The sequence below is a fragment of the Lathyrus oleraceus genome, chromosome 7 (assembly GCF_024323335.1).
Source record: "Lathyrus oleraceus cultivar Zhongwan6 chromosome 7, CAAS_Psat_ZW6_1.0, whole genome shotgun sequence".
NCBI lineage: Eukaryota > Viridiplantae > Streptophyta > Magnoliopsida > Fabales > Fabaceae > Lathyrus > Lathyrus oleraceus.
In genome coordinates this window covers 118,186,367-118,206,945 of record NC_066585.1, presented here as the reverse complement: position 1 = coordinate 118,206,945, position 20,579 = coordinate 118,186,367, and the positions used below count along the sequence as shown (strand labels likewise).

The window sequence follows — 20,579 nt, the reverse complement described above, 5'->3', positions numbered from 1 at the left end:
GTCTTACACACTGAAATTGAAACAACTTGGGCATAATGTGCGAAAAATCAAGCTAAGTTTGAACAGAATCATGGTGAAGATCCTTGTCAATTGCATACATCTGCTGAAAGTAAGGATGGGCAAGGGTATGAGGCTTTTTTAAGTTACAAAAGTGGTGAGGCCATAAAATTCCAGTTGGGTATGGTTTTTAACAGTAAAGAGTTGATAAGGGATCCTATAAAGGAATATGCCATGCAGAGTAAAAAAAATGTGTTCTTGAAGAAAATCAATGGAAAGAGAATGGTGGTTAAGTGAACCCACCCTTGATACGAAGGGTGATTGGTCACCCTAAAAGGCTTAGGAACAAGGCCAATGATAAGCCTAGATACCCACATATGTTGCCAAGAAAACTTGCAACAATTACTTGCCATAGGTGTGGAGCCATGGGACACAACAAATGGGATGTAAGGGAAAGAGAATTGTTGATAGAGTTATTCCGTGTACTCTTTTCTTCTATCTCATTCGCTTCATAGAGATCATCAGGTCCCATTGGTGGAGTCGGTTCTTGCCAGTATCTATAGTAGTTAGGTCACTCTAAAGTAATTTTTTTCTCTTAGAAACTCTTGCAGGATAGGATTCCTACCATAGAAAATTTACTCAAAGGGGGGTTGACATTGGTTCAGAGGGTGTATATATTTTTTTTATGTTCAAGGTTTCTAGAGTCATCCTCTCATCAATTTGTGACTTTTTATGTAGTGTTTTCTGCGTGGTATATGATTTTTAGTTGATTCGGTTGGTCTGTAGTTTTACCCATAGATTTCTTGACCCTTTTCACATGTTTTTCCCTATTGATTGTCCTAGGTTCAGGAGGGATGTCTTATGATTTGACATGTTATGGTCTGGTCGATTTGAAAATATCAAAATGATTTAGTGTTCTCAGATAAATTGGTATCAGTGAAGGATGTGAAACATATGAGCATTATTTTGACTTGAAAATGGTATCTTGGTAGGTCTGTGGAAAACTTCTATGCTTTTCCCGCCTAACTTGAGAACCCAATCAACTATTTGAGGCAATAGTAAATTGAATGTTTTCAACCTCTCCTAGTTTTGTTCTTGCTGCTCATTGGAATTTGGTGTCATTTTAATATGGTCTATGATTGAGATATCTAGTTTGTGTTCTCTTTTGGTGCTCTTGGTTTTTATTTTTCTACACCTCTCATCTCCTATATTGGTATTTTTATATTAATTTTTTATTATTGCTCTTTTTTTATTGTCGTTTCATTTTTCATTTTTACTCATTGTTTTGATACTTTTTGTGTTGATTTTCTATTTCTTGCGTTGTAATATATATATATATATATATATATATATATATATATATATATATATATATATATATTACTTTTAATGCGTTTGTAGTCCTAAGAAATATCTCATATTTTACTTTTAATCTCTCAAAAAAACTTCTTTTAAAAAATAGTTCTCTATAACTTTTCATTCACACTTTTGATCACTCATGCTAAAATTGTTCCTAAAATCGTCGACAATTCAATCTCTAAAAAATAAAATGTCGCTAAAACTGTTGCTAAATTTTAGGATGATCATTCTTTAAAAGAAATTTGTTAAATAATTAAAAATAAAATATAAAAAATTTAGAAAGACCACCAACGTATTTAACCCTTAAAAAAATTAACTTTATAACACTATACATATTTTCAAAAACTCAAACTCGTCTTAAAAGAAACACTATATTGTAATTTTACTTTCAGATGCTATTCTTACACTATAACTTACACCTACACCGTATACACTGTTCACAAATACAATGAACAGTACTGTGAATAGTAAAACAGTACATGAACAGTAGCGTGAACAGTATCATATGAACAGTGCGTGCACATGAATAGTATTTCTGTGAATAGTGCCCATATACAGTGCATGAACAGTGATTTGTATATGAAAATAAAGTTGGTTAATGAAATGTAAAAAATTGGTTAACAAAGTTATGAAGTTGGTTAATTATCACCCAGATATAAAAAATAATTTTAATAGTAAAATAAAGTTGGTTAATGAAATGTAAAAAATTGGTTAACGAAGTTATGAAGTTGGTTAATTATCACCCAAATATAAAAAATAATTTTAATAGTAAAATAAAGTTGGTTAATGAAATGTAAAAAATTGGTTAACGAAGTTATGAAGTTGGTTAATTATCACCCAGATATAAAAAATAATTTTAATAGTAAAATAAAGTTGGTTAACAAAATGTTAAATATTGGTTAATGAAGTTATAAAGTTGGTTAATCACATAATACTTTATAATAAAAAAAATAAAAAAAATAAAAATTTATATATATTTTTATAAAATAATATTTTAGTATTATAATATTTTACTGTTCACCGTATTAGTGAATTATAAAATACGGTGTACCGTATCATTTGGTGTATGAATAACATTTTTCTTTTACTTTTTGTTGGTAATTTTGGTTTCATATTTCGAACACTCAAAATCATTTTTAATATGTATATTTGATTTTAAATGTTTGGTTGTTTCTTAAGTATAATTAATTATCTGTTTTAAAATAGATTCTATTTGAAAATTAAAACTTATAGTTTTTAATTATAAATTTTATTTTTGAAATAAACTCACTTTTACAACAATTTATCTAAACTCAAATCACTTTATTTTTACTCATTTTTAATCATAATCAATTCTACCCAATCATTTATTATAAAATCAATTTTTCTCACACAAATAACAAACAGGTGCTTAATAGTTAATACTGTTGCAACACTCCTCCAAAGTCATACTGTCCAGTGTTTCTCTATGTGCAACTCGATCAATGTGCATAAATAGGAAGGGCATAATGGAAATCAAAATAAGTAGTAATTTTTTCTGTGTTTCTTCACTGTTGAGCGAAGAATGTATAATTTTTGGGTCCCACGGAATCTTAACTTCAGTCCTCTACATTTCCCTGCAACTAAACGGTAGTAGAAGTTTCCCCTTTCTCTCTTTCTCTCTTATCTCTCTCATGTCTCAATCTCAGTCTCTAAACTACCTATACTAAACTAAACACAGATCATGATTCTTTGTTGAAAAGTTTAAGTTTATGTTTTCAATTGAAAAGGATAGGAAACAAAGATTTACGTCAGATATATTGGAATTATTTTGTTTTGCTGTCCCACCAAAATTAGAACTTTTGCACCCAATAAAGCTATGCTACTTCTGTTTGCATTATTTTTAAGAAATAACTGTTTACACAAGACATATTTATTATAAAAAAATATCTATATATTTAACACATAATAATAATAATAATAATAATAATAATAATAATAATAATAATTAGCCAATGAATTCTACTTTTGCCAAATAGTTTTCCAAATAAGAAACTATTTAGTTAACTACTCATCATATATAGGACAGACATTTTCGTCAATTCCAATCCAAATGCTAGAATCCAAGACAAACACTCCATTTCACCAACTATAAATACCATGCCATAGTTAAAGTATTCTCACACTTCAACATTCAAAAATCACAACAGATAGAAATATCAGTAATATATTAGATGGCTTGCAAGGTTCAGAAAAGGGTATCACTGCGCAGAAGACTTCACATACTGCGATTCCTTACCAACTCCAACTATAATGTACCACACTCTAACTTTTCTCTTTTCAATCTCACTATAAAAATAATCTTTTTAACTGATTCCATAACTGATATTATAGCTCAACTAGTACGTGATAATTAAAGTTATTTATTCAATCTTTCAACACTAAGTTTACACCTCATGCATACATGATTTCACAAATATAATCAATATATATATTGAAGGCCAATATCAACAGAAGTTCTATTGCTAAGAGTACTTGTCTATATATACAGAAGCTAAAGGTTGCACTGGAAAATGTCAAAAGAGAGTATGAAAACCTGATAGCCACAAGAAGAGACTACATTAGGCTATTGGACAATAATGTCAATGATAACAAGGTATGTTGTTTTTGTATTTGTTAATATTAAAATTCAAGGAAAAATAACATGATATTATATTTTAATGTTTTGCAAAATTTAACAGGATGTTAAAATAGTGAAAATAAGTGAAGGAACATTTATGGTGAAGGTGACATGTGAGAAAGGAGGTGGCAAGTTGGTTGCAATTTTAGAGGCTTTTGAAGAGATTTGTGTGAATGTTGAGGAGGCAAAAGTTTCATGTGAGAATGAGTTTTCTATGGAAGCTATTATTGTTAGTGAGGATCAAAGTCTTGATGTTACATATGTTACTGAGGTGATTCTAAAAGCTATTGAAAAGTAGAGTGGTGGAAAAGGGTTCAGAGTAGCTTGACAGCTTGAGTAATTTGTGACTTTTCAAGTACATTAATTAACTTGTTTAATAGTATTTTCTTGTGTACCTCAATAAGTTTTTACCTATTTCTTGTTTAGTAGCGGTGAAATGAAGTAATTTGTCACATTTGTTAACATTTGTTATATGGAGTTTAACCGTCACAAAGAACTTTGAACAATCACCAACACATGCACGAAATTAAATTGCAAAATAATAAATAATTATATAAAGAGATTAATCACTATGTATTGTCAGTGTAAAAAGATTTACACTGTCGTCATCATTCGTTTGAATTATTTTATAGATTTTTAAAATAAAAATCAAATTTATTTTAATATCCAACGTCTAGGATTAACTGACGGTGTAAAATCATTTTATACTATCAGTGTATTTCAATTAAATCCTTATATAAAACCTAAGACGTTTATTTTAAAAAAATTTAAAAGTACTTAAAAATAATTTTGTGTTTTAACACCATGGATATAATTCATAAAATTGTGTAGCCAAAAATATGACTTAAAATAGTAAATTGTTCTAATCAAACTATATAAACTAATGACACTTTTTGTATTTTAGTAGTCTACTAATCACATTAAATCTGTTTTTCTTTGGTTGACAGTTATTTTGTACTTATAGATTATGCGTGTCACCAATATTTATAATTGTTCTAAAGATTTCACCAAAATCTCATGCAATCGACTCCATTTGACACACATTTTTTGTATTTTAATGGTCTACTAATCACATTAAATCTTTATATTTTGTTGTTGTTTACGTTATTTTGTAATAATAGGTTAGTGTGTCACCAATATTTATAATTGTTCTAAAGATTTCATCAAAATATCATTCAATCAGCTCCATTTGACACATATTTTTTGTATTTTGACAGTTTAAATTACATTAAATCTTTATATTTTTGGCTGTTGACATTATTTTGTACTAATAGATTATGCATGTCATCAATATTTATAATTGTTCTAAAAATTTCACTAAAATCTCATGCACTCAGCACTACTTAACACATATATAAATGATTTTCTCAAGTATATATGGGACAAATCACACACTATTCATTACATATATGAAAATTATTAAAAAAAAATTTATAGTTTATCATCTCAATAATTCATTGACATATTCAAAATTAATTAATTAATTTTGGTGGTAACATAATCAACAAGTGACTTGTTCTAACCATACAAAACATTTTTTTCTCTTCAATCACAAAAGTTGGAATTAGTAGCACTTGTTTGTTTAAATTTGCATTAGTTTCAATCTCCTCTATGTATCATAATAATATATATATTACATGATATACATACTACTGTTACTATGAATGTATATTAATTCTGTTTTACTAACACTTGAACCATGTTTCTAAGAGCATATTATAAGTATGTAGCACTTACATATTTTTCCAGTATGAATATGCATTTTATCGAGATCGCGTTTCACTACAATAACAGCGGTGTATTATGAAAACCATTACTACGATGCATTAAAATCATTCTATGTATGACATATTTATTAATGATAACTAGTAATTTAAATTACAATGCAGTTAATAATGATCGAAATATCATAATATTAATAATTATGGGATACCGTCTATTAGTAAAATTAATGAATTTTGCAATTCATAAATTTCTATGAAAAATAATAAAAACGTATTTGAATTCATGATATATATTTTTCTTGTGGTTAGAATGTGTGTATGACACAATAATTTATCCTTTGATGTTTTAAACAAAAGTCTTGATTGTCATTATTATCTAAAAAGTACTTATGAGATTGTTAGAAAATTAATTTAAATCGAATACATCGATGTTAGAATCGTGAACGAAAGCACTTTTCTTATAAGTATTTCAAACACTCTCAAATTTTTTAGAGTCGGAATGCAAGAATAATCGGGGTAATTCAGCCTATACTCGAGTTTGCATAAGACCGATGAAAACTCGAATGTAGGGAAGATAAAATCCGGAATTTTGTGTGAAGAGGATAGACTTTTCTGATATGTTTTTCTGAATCTGAAATGCTCAATTTATATGTCAATTTGGTGTTGTTTCATAAGGTTGTGATCCTTGACGAAACACACACTTTCAACAACATTTTTGTTAAGTGTTGCATTGTTTCGCATAATGCAGCACTTTTTCAACATTGAACTGTTTCGCATACAACATCACTTTTACCAAATATTCCATTGTTTTGCCTACAACAACACTTTTCAAAGGTTGTACCGTTTCGCATTCTCCAACACTTCATGAAGTGTTGCCTATTTCTGAATTCAAATCTACTGCAACACTTCACAAGTGTTGCCTATTTTTGAATTCAAACCTACTGCAACACTTCATAAGTGTCGCCTATTTATGAATTCAAAATCAATCTTCACTCAATATTTTCTTATCATTTTGGAACACACTCAAGATTATTAATGGTTAATAATTTACAACAATACGACTTGTTCTAATAATGACAAGATCAATTCCAGAAAAAGAGAAATAAAGATGTTAATACAGTTAGGTATCTTTTGATTTAAAACTTAACTTTAGTGGGGACAATCCAACATCTAATCAGAATGTTAGGTAGCAATGCTTTTAAACCATTAATCCATATGATTAGACCAGGGTTACCTTACACACATTCTTTAAGGGTTCTTCTCCTACATATCTCGCCTAGCACTTATTTATGGTCATGTGTTTTCCTGTTTCATGAATTTTTCGTGAAATAAACTCCAACTCTCACCTTGAGACGACACCATCTCAAAATTCACATATGTTCATATTGTATCCTTTTCTATGAGATACTTATTCTCGATATTGAACTTCATTAAAAATTTAGAAAAACTCAACCCTCAATTTAAAATAGTCAACATTATTATCAATTGTCCGACAATCATCCAAATCAATGACTTATTGTTACCCATTCAATCTTGAGGTTAATGTTCTGTTAACATAAGATTGGATTATCGTCGCTGTTGGAACTCTTATTCAAGGAGTTTCAACCACACAATTCCCGAGGTTGTCTTTACTAAGTATATGGCCAATGACTTAGTAAATAGATCAGCCAAATTATAATTTAATCGTATATATATGAATGAAATGATTACATCCTTAATTAATTTTTTCACGAAAGAATGTCTAAGTCCTAATTGCCTAGACTTTCTATTATACACTTTTTGTATGCTCTAGGTAAAGTGGCTTGACCACCGCAATGTATCAACACCTTTAAAACATTGTCTTTAGCCAATGGAACTTCCAACAGAAGGTCCCTCAACCATTCAACTTCTTCACCACCGGAAACAAGAGCCTCGAACTCTGATTTTATGGTTGAGAGAGTGATCCACATTTGTTTCTTGCTCTTCCAAGAAATTGGCTAGTGTAAATATAAACTCAAATGCATATTTATGATATTCAACACTTGATATCCAACCCACATCGGTATATCCTTCTAATATGGAAGGAAATCTACCATAATGGAGACCAAGATTTTTGGTTTTCATAAGATAGCTGAAAATTCTAATGATGATCTTCTAGTGCTCACCATTTGGGTTGCTAGTAAAATCTACTCATTTTACTCATTACAAATACTATGTCAGGTCTAGTACATTGCATGGACTTGCATATTCCAATTGGGCCACGACTCTTCCATCATTCTTTTGAAGTTTGACACTAGAGTCTGTTAGAACAAGATTTTGGGTCTACAATTCATCTCTAAGTTTTGATGATAACAAAGGATGAAACAAATTGGTACCCTAACGAATATCTCTAAGTATGCAGAACTCTAACAGAAAGTGGATCTGATAGACAACATCTGACATCACACTAATCTAGAATAATTGACTTAGATTTAAATAAAGCAGTCGCTCTGACTCTGAAGACAACGACGCTCACAACATCTGAAGTTTGAAGACTCAAATACTCTGAATCTGAAGGATTCCACACTTAGTTAATTTGTTGATCCGTACATCTAAAGAAGGTACAACTGAAGACATATCAAGAACTTATGAAGAAAAATCACTTCTAACAACTATCTGGAGAATACATGTTGAACAAGAAGATCTGGATTCCGCGCACTCTGATCCAATCCAAACAGATCAACCACAAGACTTAGTAACGAAGCATTGCATATTTGGTATGAATCTCTTTTTTCGGAAAATAATAAATACTCTCCCAAATTGATATGGAAAGGACAACGAACTTAATATCAATTAAGTCCCATCATTGATAAAAGATATCACATAAATGCTTTAGCCAACGGCCTCATATTCGAAGCACTATATAAAGGCAAAATCATCATCATACAAGATACCAAGCAATCACACAAGAATATTGAAAACTCAATTCTAATTGTTTATTCTTGTTCAAATTTGTTCACACGAGTTGTTGCTCTTAGTGGGAATTTTTACTGTTCTTATTGTGTTAAAATTGCTTACCTAGAAGCACTAAACACTTCCTTGTAATTCTCAAATAGTTGTTGAATATTTCCTCAAGTGACTTGGGAAGTCTATGGACTTGAGAGGGCTAAGAGATCTTTGTTCTCTTAGACACTTTTGTTGTAATCTTTTTAGATTATTGGATTAATTCCTTGTTGAAGGCGAAATCACCTTGGTCGGGTGGACTGGAGTAGCTTTGAATTTCAAGCAAACTAGGATAAACTTCTATGTTGATTGCTTTATCTTTCGGGTATGTTTTGTTTGCAAAAGTTTTTATTATCAATGAAAACAATTCAAACCCCCTTTCTTGTTTTTCTCTACCTTCAATTGGTATCAGAGCTTCGGCTCTATTATTGATTCTCAAATCAAACACTTCACAGTGTAGAGAAGATCCAGCGTGAGAAAAACATAATGACTAAAACCAATGAAAGAGACAGCTACAACGTTAAACCTCCCGTGTTTGATGGAGAAAGTTTGATTATTGGAAAGACGAAATCGAAAGTTTCTTCCTGGGTTATGACGCTGACTTATGGGACATAGTTACAATTGGCTATGAACTACCTGTATTTGATGCTGGTATTGTTATTGCTAGAAATAAAGTGACTGGTGATTAGAAGCGTGATTTCAAAAATCACCACAAAGCAAGAACAATACTAATGAATGTCATATCCTATAATGAATATGAAAAGATCACCAACAGGGAAATTGCTAAAGAAATACTTGACTCCTTAAAGATGACCCACGAAGGCAACACTCAAGTCAAAGAGACAAAGGCTCTGGCTCTAATTCAAAAATATGAAGCATTCAAGATGGAGGATGATGATGCTGTAGAGGTAATGTTTTCTAGATTTCAAACTTTAATTGCAGGACTCAAGGTTCTGGGCAAGGGCTACACAACTGTAGATCATGTCAAAAAGATTGTCAGAAGCTTGCCAAAATAGTGGAGACCTATAGTCACTACATTGAAGATATCAAAAGATCTTAACAACATAAGCCTCGAAGAACTCATCAGCTCCCTCATGAGTCATGAGATAGAACTAGAGGAAGATGAGCCCCAAAATAAAATCAAATTTATGGCTCTGAAGTCTAGATCTGAAAGACGTAAGCCAAAAGGGAACAAAGCCTTTCAAGCTGAAGAAGAAGACAATGATGACTTTGAAAAGGATGTTTCTGATGATGAAGAAGAGCTATCTCTTCTTACCAGAAGAGTTAAACAACTTTGGAGAAAAAGGAATAATAACTTCAGAAGACCAAGACAGAAGGGAGATCGCTTAGAATCAACTTCCAGAAGCAAACCAAACAAAGAGGTAACATGGTATGAATGTAAAGAATAAGGACACTATAGAAACGAATGTCCAAAGCTCAAGAAAGACAGTTCCAGAAAAGAAGGATTCAATAAAAACTCCTTCAAAACTAAGAAGGGACTCATGGCTACCTAGGACGACTCTGAATCTGATGCCTCAGAATCAGACTCTGAAGAGGAACAGGCAAATGTGGCATTCATGGCTACCACATCTGGAAGTACATCCGAAAGAGATTCTGATCCAAAAAAGGTATTTTTTGATCTCTCTCGCTCTGACCTTGAATCTTGCTTATCTGAATCTCTAAGCTCATATCAGAAGCTTCAACATAAATTCAAGGCTCTAAAGAAAGTCCTTGAAAAAACTGTTGAAGACTGTGATAAGCTTGAGATAGAAGTTTCTGAATTAAAAGGTAACATTTTTGTTTTGGAAAAAAAAATTATTTTTCAACTAAAAAATGTTTAAAACTTGAAGAAGCTTTATCCAAAGCTCCACAAACTTCTGACACAATCATATACAAATATGAAAAAACGTTTAAAAAATTTCTGAAAAATGGGCTAGAAAGAAGCAAGATGGCTTCCATGATTTATGGAGTTAGTCAGAATAAGAAAAGAGGGATAGGATATGACTCTGATGAAGATGAGAAAATACCTTCTACAGATGATAAACCTAAATCTCCCTTTTCTTATCATTACACACATGCATAAACACAAAATTTTACTAATGCCAGAAAACCAAAAGTTTCCAGAAACTTTAGGAGAACTAATCATAAAGGGCCCAAAAGATTTTGGGTACCAAAACATAAAATAGTCTATGTTGCAGATATCCTATGCACCAGAGTTAAGATACCAATCATAGTACATGGACTCTAGATGCTCGCGACACATGACGGGAAGAAAGCATATGTTCCAAAGCCTGGAACTTAAAGATGTTGGCTTCATAGGTTTTGGAGGAAATCAGAAAGGAAGAATCAAAGGCTCTAGAACAATTGGTAATGGATATCTTCCCTCTATTTCTGATGTTCTTTACGTAGAAGGATTAATGCATAACTTGTTATCCATAAGTCAATTAAGTGATAACGGTTATGATATATATAATCTTCAATCAAAAAACATGCAAACCAATTAATCAGAACAATGGGACAGTTCTTTTAACTGGCAAGAGGAAGAACAACATTTACAAAATTAATCTTTCAGATCTAAAAGATAAAAATGTAAAGTGCTTAATGTTTATAAATGAAGAGAAATGGGTATGGCATAGATGCTTGGATCACATTAGCATGAGGAGGATTTCTCAGCTAAATAAACTCGAGCTAGTCAGAGGTCTACCTAAGCTGAAGTTTTCTTCAGATGCTCTTTGTGAGGCATGTCAGAAAGGAAAATTTTCTAAAACAACTTTCAAAAATAAAAATGTTGTTTCTACCTCTAAGCCTATGTAACTTCTTCACATTGACTTGTTTGGACCTGTTAAGACAACTTCAGTTAATGGTGAGAAGCATGGACTGGTCATCGTTAATGGTTATAGTCGCTGGACATGGGTAACATTTCTAAGACATAAGAATGAGTCACACTCTGTATTTACTAGTTTCTGTTCAAAAGTGCAAAACGAATTTGACTCTAAAATCATCAGAGTCAAAAGTGATCATGGTAGGGAATTTGAAAACAAACTTTTTGAAGAATGTTTTGATTCTAATGGAATATCCCATGATTTCTCCTGTCCTAGAAATCCACAACAAAATGGAGTTGTAGAAAGGAAGAATATGACTCTCCAAGAAATGGCCAGAACCATGATCAATGAAACAAATATGGCTAAGCACTTCTGGACTGAAGCAGTAAATACAACTTGTTATATTCATAATAGAATCTCTATAAGACCTATTCTGGATAAGACTCCTTATGAACTGTGTAAGGGAAGAAAACCCAACATTTCTTATTTTCACCCTTTTGGATGTTCCTGTTTTACCCTAAACACTAAAGATAATCTGAATAAGTTTGATCCAAAAGCACACAAAGGTATTATGTTGGGATACTCAGAATGCTCTAAGGGCTACAGAGTATACAACATAGAAACTAAAATTGTGGAAGAATCAATACATGTCAAATTTAATGATAAGCTTGACTCTGAAAAGTCAAAGCTAGTTAAAAAACTTGCAGATCTGGAGATAACACTTGCAGGTTCTGAAGAAAAGACTAAAAAATCTGAGGAAGCTGAAAGGGGAACACCAGAAGCAACTAAAATCTCAACCTCACAGAAAAGATCAAGAAATAGACTAAATGTCTCTGAAGAATTAATTCTGGGAAACAAGGTGAACCTGTTAGAACGAGGTCTACATTCAAAGTATCTGAGAAAAACCCTATGGGATTAGTGTCTCTAATAGAGCCAACATCTTGTGAAGAGGCACTTCAAGACAAAGAATGGATTCTGTCAATGAAAGAAGAACCTGATCAATTTGCAAAGAACGATGTCTGGGATCTTGTACCAAAGCCAAAAGGTACCCATGTTATTGGAACCAAATGGGTGTACAAAAACAAACTAAATGAAAAGGGAGAAGTAGTCAGAAACAAAGCATGAATGATAGCACAAGGTTATAGTCAACAAGAAGGCATTGACTACAAAGAAACCTTTGCTCTAGTCGCCAGGTTAGAATCTATTCATTTACTTGTATCATTTGCTGTAAATTATTCCATCAAAATATATCAGATGGATGTTAAGAGTGCATTTCTGAATGGGTATATTTTTGAATAAGTGTATGTTCATCAACCTCCAGGTTTTGAAAACTCAAAATGTCTAGAACATGTTTTTAAACTGAAAAAATCTCTATATGGTCTAAAACAAGCTCCTAGAGCTTGGTACGAAAGACTAAGCACTTTTCTTCTGGAACATGATTTTATCAGAGGCAAAGTTGACTTTCCACTCTTTTGTAAAAACATCAAAAATGACCTCATGATTTGTCACATATATGTTGATGATATAATCTTTGGTTCTGCTAACCCTTCTATTTGTCAAGAATTTTCTGAGTTAATGCAGGAAGAATTTGAAATGAGTCTGATGCAAGAACTAAAATTCTTTCTGGTAATTCAAATCAACCAAGCTCCAGACGTTACATATGCATATCAAAGAAAATACATAAAAGACATTCTATAGAGATTTGAAAAGTCAGAAAGTAAACCAGCAAAGACTCCCATGCATCCTACCTGCATTCTGGAGAAAGAAGAGGTAAGTTAAAAGGTTTGTCAAAAGCTCTATCGTGGTATGATATGCTCTCTTCTCTATCTGACTGCTACACGGCCAAATATTCTTTTCACTGTTTGTCTCTATGCCAGATTCCAGTCAAACCCAAAGGAATCTTATCTAACAGTTGTTAAGAGAATCCTAAGGTATCTGAAAGGAACACCTAACCTTGGCCTGATGTATGAGAAAACATCATAGTATAGACTTTTTGGATATTGTGATGCTGATTACGCTGGAGACAGATTGGGAAGAAATAGTACATCTAGAAACTGTCAATTTCTGGGAGGAAACCTTATCTCTTGGGCTAGTAAAAGACAATCAACCATAGCACTATCTACTGCAGAAGCAGAATATATTTCAGTTTCATTATGCACTACTCAGATTCTCTGGATGAAGAATCAACTAGAAGACCTTCAGATATATGAGAGTAACATTTCTATCTTTTGTGACAATACTGCTACCATATGTTTAAGTAAGAACCCTATTTTGCACTCCCGAGCAAAGCACATAGAAATTAAACATCATTTTATCAGAGACTATGTTCAGAAAGGGGTAATAACTTTAAAATTCATAGATACAGACCACCAATGGGCTGATATATTCACAAAACCCCTAGTTGAAGATAGATTCTCATACATTCTGAAACATTTAAACATGGAAAATTGCCCAGAATGAGTCAAAAATATGTGTTCCTTCTCTTAAATGTCAAAATAGGCTCTAACTTAAAACCTTCTGGCATTTGGATATGACTCTGAAATTTCTACCAATGAGAAGTAATCTGAATCAGAAATCCTCAGGACCAAATCTCTTGGTATTTCTGAAGTCAGATATATCAACACGTGGCCACTCTTGCATCTGACCTTGGATCTTCTAGACAACTGTCTAACATAGAACTCAAGAGCTAGACTTTTGAGATCTCCTCAAGTAGTGTGCATATTTTTAGGATTAGACATCCATCATGAGCTAAAATTGATTTCCCCCCTCGCGTGTTAACTCTATTTTTATGCCTATTAATGTTGTTGTTTACTATTCCTATTAAATTATGTCGTTTTGCATGTTAACCGTGTGTATATATAATTGTCACAACTCACACTCTCACACTTTTCACTCACAATCCAACACAAACCCTTGTTACAAACTCTCTCTCTCTCAAAGTTCATCAATGTTCTTCACTTGCTCTCCATCTTCTTCATGGATTCACTATAACAACAAGTGTACAACTTCTCTTAACAAATGGAATCAATTGAACAACATACAACTGCTTCCCAGCAAACCACCACTGTAATTGCTACAATATCAACTCCAGTCTACAAGGAACTGTAAGACCCCAATTTTGGCCCTAAGATCCCTCATGCAATTTCATCATAAGCATTAGCATAGGGATCATACCTTGGCATCCTCCTTACACATCTTTCATTGGGATTGTTTTGGGAGAGATCACCAAGCACTATGTGATTGTATCATACTTATATATTACCATTTTTACTAACCAAAATACCAAAAATATGTCTTTGCATTTACTCTTTGTAGGCAGGGCATGATCTCCATTGATCCATCAAGTCCATATCTAGGGTTTGAGACCCTCATGACAAAGAGCACAACCATGAATTGATCCAATAATGGTTATAAGCATCATATATGAGTTCCGTTGATTTCTACATGTCATATTGATCAAGTTTTCTTCAAGAGTTTGAGGGTGATTTGCCTTGGAAACCCTAGTTTTACTAGGTATCTTGAGTAACTTCTCCAACAAGCTATCTTACCATTTGATCAAATATCTCAAGGGAAACTTCAAAACTCAACATCTTATGCATATATTATCTACCATGAGCCAAGAAAGTCAAGAGAATTGAAAGTTAGCAAGTTGGTTGGCCAAATGAATCCATCTGATTAAAACTAGGTCTCCCTAGATCCTATCTCCTACAATTTTCACCATATGAAAATAATTCCAAGATAAACTTTACTCTAAATGACATTCCAAACAACTTTAATGTTGATATCTAGAGCTATTTTTGCTTGGAAAATCATTTTCTATGTGGAAACATTATATGTCATTTTGTCTAAACCCTAATTTGAAAGTCAGCTTCCCAAGGCCATAACTTGCTCAATTTTTATGAGATGAAATATTTCCAAGTTGCACAATCAAATTCAAGATGTTTACTTAAACTTTTATGTTTGGATTAAGAGCTAATTCAACTTTTATGAGCATGTGATATGAGGTTACACTATAGGTCACTTTTGATCTATACCTTTGAACAAGTGATTTTTCCAAACTTCAAAAATACATAACTCTATCATTCCAAATCCAAATGACATGAAATTTGTGACCATTTTGAAGGTATTTGAAAAAGCTACAAGTTTTATGAATACACTTTTCTCATTTGAAGCTCACATAAAAAGTTAAGCAATGTGGAATATTGAGATATATGGCTTGACACTTAGAAAAAAATTTGATATGTTGAAATTTCCAAACTTCCACCTCAAAATTCTCCATGTTACAAGCTCCAAATGAAAAAGTGTTAAACTTTAAAGTTGTTTCTCTTGATTTAAACTTTCCAAAAAGTCCAATTTCATCCAGTTTGGACAAGATTTGAATGGATTGTGCATGGCTTGAACATTGCATCATCATTTTGCAAAAATCAAACTTCAAGCTTCCATGTACAATTGCCTAGCACTCCAATTTTATTTCAGACTTGTTCACACTCAATTATGGATCAAATGGAATGATCTCATGGGCCTGTACACGCCCATGCACACATGCATCACTCATTGCCAATTTTGGAAACTCAATTATAAGGTGCAAATATCATGTGATTCAGCTATAAATAGAGCACCCTATTCTTAGAATTGAGGACTCCTTCGCACCAGCTTTGATCCCAAACACCAAACCCTTCCATTTTAGAGGATAATCCTGAGAATTTCCTTTGGAAATTGAGTTTGAATCTCATTGTTTTGAGATTCAAAACTCCAGGGATCCAAGACCTTTTGTGCATTCTAATCTACTTCTGCAAGCATCCTGAGCAAGATCAAGCACGAGCCAAAGTAAGAACAAGTGAATCTAGATCTGCATTGAAGGTATTTTCCAGAAAATTTCATCTCTTCGATTCTCTTTCAAATCCCACTCAATTCTCTTGGATCTTTGGTTGTCTAAAGTCCTACCAATATAGGCAAGAAGATTGAGTTGCTTAGAGGTTAAATCGAAGCAACTCAGTTGACACACCTCAAAATTCAACTCCTCGTATCTTTCTATATATGTTGAGTTAGTTAAAATTGAGGTCAAATTCGTGCTCTACGCCATTTTTTCTTTCAAATCATGTCCTCCTTTTCCATTTTCTTAATGGTGATGAGTGAACCAGGTCGGTGGACCTCGGCTAAGAAGGTGACCGGAGGTCCAGCGCCGGTGGTGTGCTGGACAGGTTCTGAGCCGTTGATCTCACTAGAAATGTTTTAATCTCACGCGTTGCTTGTAATTACCATTTGTGTTACACATTGACTCGTGACTATGGTGGAAACCGCGCTGATGGCCACTTGATCTGCCACCTCAATTAATGAGGGAGATCAAGTGGTCCATGTTTTTTATGATTATTTGAATTTCATTTTAATTGTTTTATTTTCATTAACTCATATTAATTTTAATATTGATCCAAAAAAATGAGAGTTTCACCAAAAAAATTCAAATTATTTCCTCTTTCATATTCTGAATTAAAATTATTTTTTGGATCATTATTAATATTTTTCATGATTTAATTGATTTTCCATTTGTTTTTAATTGTTTAAAAATACTTTTAAGTCTTTAAAAATTATGAGATTTTTTCTCCAAGGTCCTTTGACCTTGTTTGACCTATGATATCTCAAAGTCCTAAAGCTAGTTGATTGAAAAATTAACATGAGTATGAATGAGATTAGACCACTTCTTTTGCATATTTCTTTTTGTGTATGGTATGTTTCATGAGCATAGTCCATTATACTATGTCTCTAACATGCATTAACACCAAAATTCTATTGTCCAACCTCAAATAGTTGTGACTTCTACATAAGTCCAATTACGATTGTTTAACATAGCGCTAAATTTGTGACACAAAAGGCATAACATTCTAGTTAGTGAGATTGTAAGTCTCCCCTCTTTCATGGTATTGTGTGGAAACTTGGCCTTTTTTCCTTCCTTTGGAAGATGTCTTGGCTCAAGGATCCATGCTTGTGATAAGTGGGTTGAGTGTTCTCCAAAGAATGTCTTAAAATGAAAAGCAAAAGCAAAACAATACCAACTTCTAATTCATTAACAACTAACTTTTAATTTCCAGCCATTTACTTTAATGTCATTTAATTTTAGCCTTATTCATTTGCAATTATTCATACCATTCTAATTGTTTATGTTAATGCAATTTTCCCTTTGTCCATTTGGACCATATTGTGCGATATATCTTATTTGTGTATACTTTGCTTGTTTTGTGTGGTCTTTGACCATTAATGTACATAATAACAACAAAAACCCTAAAAAACTCTTGTGTGGACTTTTGGCTTGATCTTGGACAAATGGACTTAGAACTTAGGCAACATTCCTATGCTAAAGGACTTGGCCAATGCCAATTTTGTGTGGAACCTGTAACACCCTTCTAAATACCCCAAATATTTAATTAAAACAACAGCATATAAATCAATATCAGAGTAATCATGCACCAAGGGTGTCACATAATACTTCACATAATTCACCGTAAAAATCAGTCATGCTCATTATTTAATTCAACATAAACACTTCTTTAAAAATTCGCAGCGGATAGAAACATTCAACATCTGTAATATCTTAAAATTAACATTTATTCAACAAATAAAACATCCCGTCCCGATGTTACATCTATCAGAGCATGACCCACTAAAACCACTCTAGACTTCAAGCACTAGCTTCTACTCAACTCACTGCTCGTTACCTGAAAAATATAACTGTAAGGGTGAGTTCCTCAATCGATATAACAAATATTATAAATCATCATGTTATGTTAAGTAACTTTACACGTTAATCACCCACATCATATCATGCATTTGGTAGCAGCATATTCAACTCAACATCATATTCAAACACAACGTAAATACAACTCAAATGAGACTCGACTCTTCATGCATGTGGTACCATTTGGAGTAAAACTCCCAACTTAAAATCATTGCCAGTTTAGTGGGCATCAAGGCATAAGCCTTCAACTTTCAACTTAAAATTTTTGCCAATCCAGGCCAACGTGGTGTGAGCAAAAGCCCCATAATTTTGCCAATCCAGGCCAACGTGGTGTGAGCAAAAGCCCCGACTTAATGCATATGAATGTATATGGCATGTACGACTTGAAGTTCCACAACATAAAAACAACGACAACCTAACAGCTTTTTCAGCAACAACAACTTAACAATCAACTTTGGCTCATCAGCCTACAACTCAGCATTTTCAACAAAACAACTTATATTCAACTTTGGCTCATCAACCTACAACTTAATATTTTCCACAAAAACAACTTATCAACATATTTGCATCAACATTTCGCAACATAGACTCCACGAATTTATTTATCACAATTGGATACAATAGGCCAATCACCAATTACACTTACATCATAAAAATCAACCATTTTTTTCATACTGCAACAGTGTTAACCGGTTAACGCTATAGGTTAACCGGTTAACGCAGGAAAATTACACTTCCAGGCAAAACGCAACAGTGTTAACCGGTTAACGCTATAGGTTAACCGGTTAACGCAGGCAAAACTCAACATTTTTCACAATTTATAACAGTGTTAACCGGTTAACACCCTGGGTTAACCGGTTAACGCAGGCGAAACAGCAGTTCCTGCGCTAACACAAGGCAGAATGCAGAGTTTCCGCATTTTCCGCTGTTGGAGGACTTCCGGACCTCCGATTCAACTTCCGTAAAAAGCTATACGCTCAGAAATTCACAATACACTCAAACACAAATTCAATTTCAGCTTTAATACAACTTATTCAACATAATTTCTCAGCATTCTAAATCCCAATTAGGGTCAATCGACGGCTTATCACTACCCATTACATGTTAATCGATAATACCCATTAAACGACGATAAACCCCTCTTACCTTAACAATCCGGCAACTCTTCGAGCTTCAAGCTTTTCCGTTCTCCAACCTTTGCTCTACAGCTCTTTGCCCTTTTCCTCTTCTCTGCAGCTTCTCAGTTTTCACGTAAAAACCTTTTCCACAAATGAAAACCTTTTCTCTTATTCCACTTATATATTTTCCAATTATAATTATTATTCCAAAATAATAATAATAATCCAATAATTCAATTTATTTAATTAAATTATTAAATATATTATTAACTTAATTAAATAATTCTTTTACTTTATTTGGGGTGTTACAACTCTCCCCCACTAAAAGAGTTTTCGTCCTCGAAAACATACCTCAAGCAAATAACTCCGGATAAGACTCCTTCATCTGACTCTCCAGTTCCCAAGTCACATTGCCACCTGCTGGTCCTCCCCAAGCTACCTTCACTAAGGCAATCTCTTTACCCCGCAACTGCTTCAACTCTCGATCCTCGATCCTCATAGGCGATGTTTCAACAGTCAGGTTATCTCTCACCTGTACATCATCCACTTGGACTACATGCGACGGATCATGAATGTACCTCCTCAACTGAGACACATGAAAAACCTCATGCAAATTCGCAAGTGACGGCGGTAAAGCGATACGATAGGCTACCTCTCCTATCCTCTCTAAAATCTGATAAGGACCAATAAATCGAGGTGTCAACTTCTTCGACTTCAAAGCCCGACCAACACCTGTTATCGGAGTAACACGAAGAAACACATGATCTCCCTCTTGAAACTCAAGTGACTTCCTCCTCTTATCATGATAACTCTTCTGACGACTCTGAGCAATTCTCATCTTCTCCTGAATCATCTTAATCTTTTCTGTAGTCTGTTGAACAATTTCCGGTCCGACCACAGCACTCTCACCGGACTCACACCAACATAACGGTGTCCGACATCTCCTACCATACAAAGCTTCAAACGGCGCCATACCAATGCTCGAATGAAAACTATTGTTGTAGGTAAACTCAATCAACGGTAAATAACAATCCCAACCACCTCCTTTTTCCAAAACACAAGCTCTCAAAAGATCCTCTAGTGACTGAATCGTCCTCTCAGTCTGACCGTCAGTCTGCGGATGATATGCAGAACTTAATCTCAGCTTAGTTCCCAAAGCTCTCTGCAAACCTTCCCAGAACTTCGATGTAAATCTAGGATCTCTGTCCGAAACAATACTCGACGGAATAC

The 20,579-nt window shown here is 33.2% G+C and overlaps 1 protein-coding gene across 1 annotated transcript; it reads left to right on the top strand.

Moving 5' to 3' along the window:
* The first annotated feature begins 3,496 nt into the window (after positions 1-3,496).
* Positions 3,497-4,422, top strand: LOC127105446 (uncharacterized). The gene is made up of 3 exons (XM_051042641.1): positions 3,497-3,629; positions 3,866-3,970; positions 4,056-4,422. Exons 1-3 carry the CDS (start codon positions 3,549-3,551, stop codon positions 4,290-4,292), a joined length of 423 nt encoding a protein of 140 aa, XP_050898598.1. The 5' UTR covers positions 3,497-3,548; the 3' UTR covers positions 4,293-4,422.
* The last annotated feature ends 16,157 nt before the right edge of the window (positions 4,423-20,579 follow it).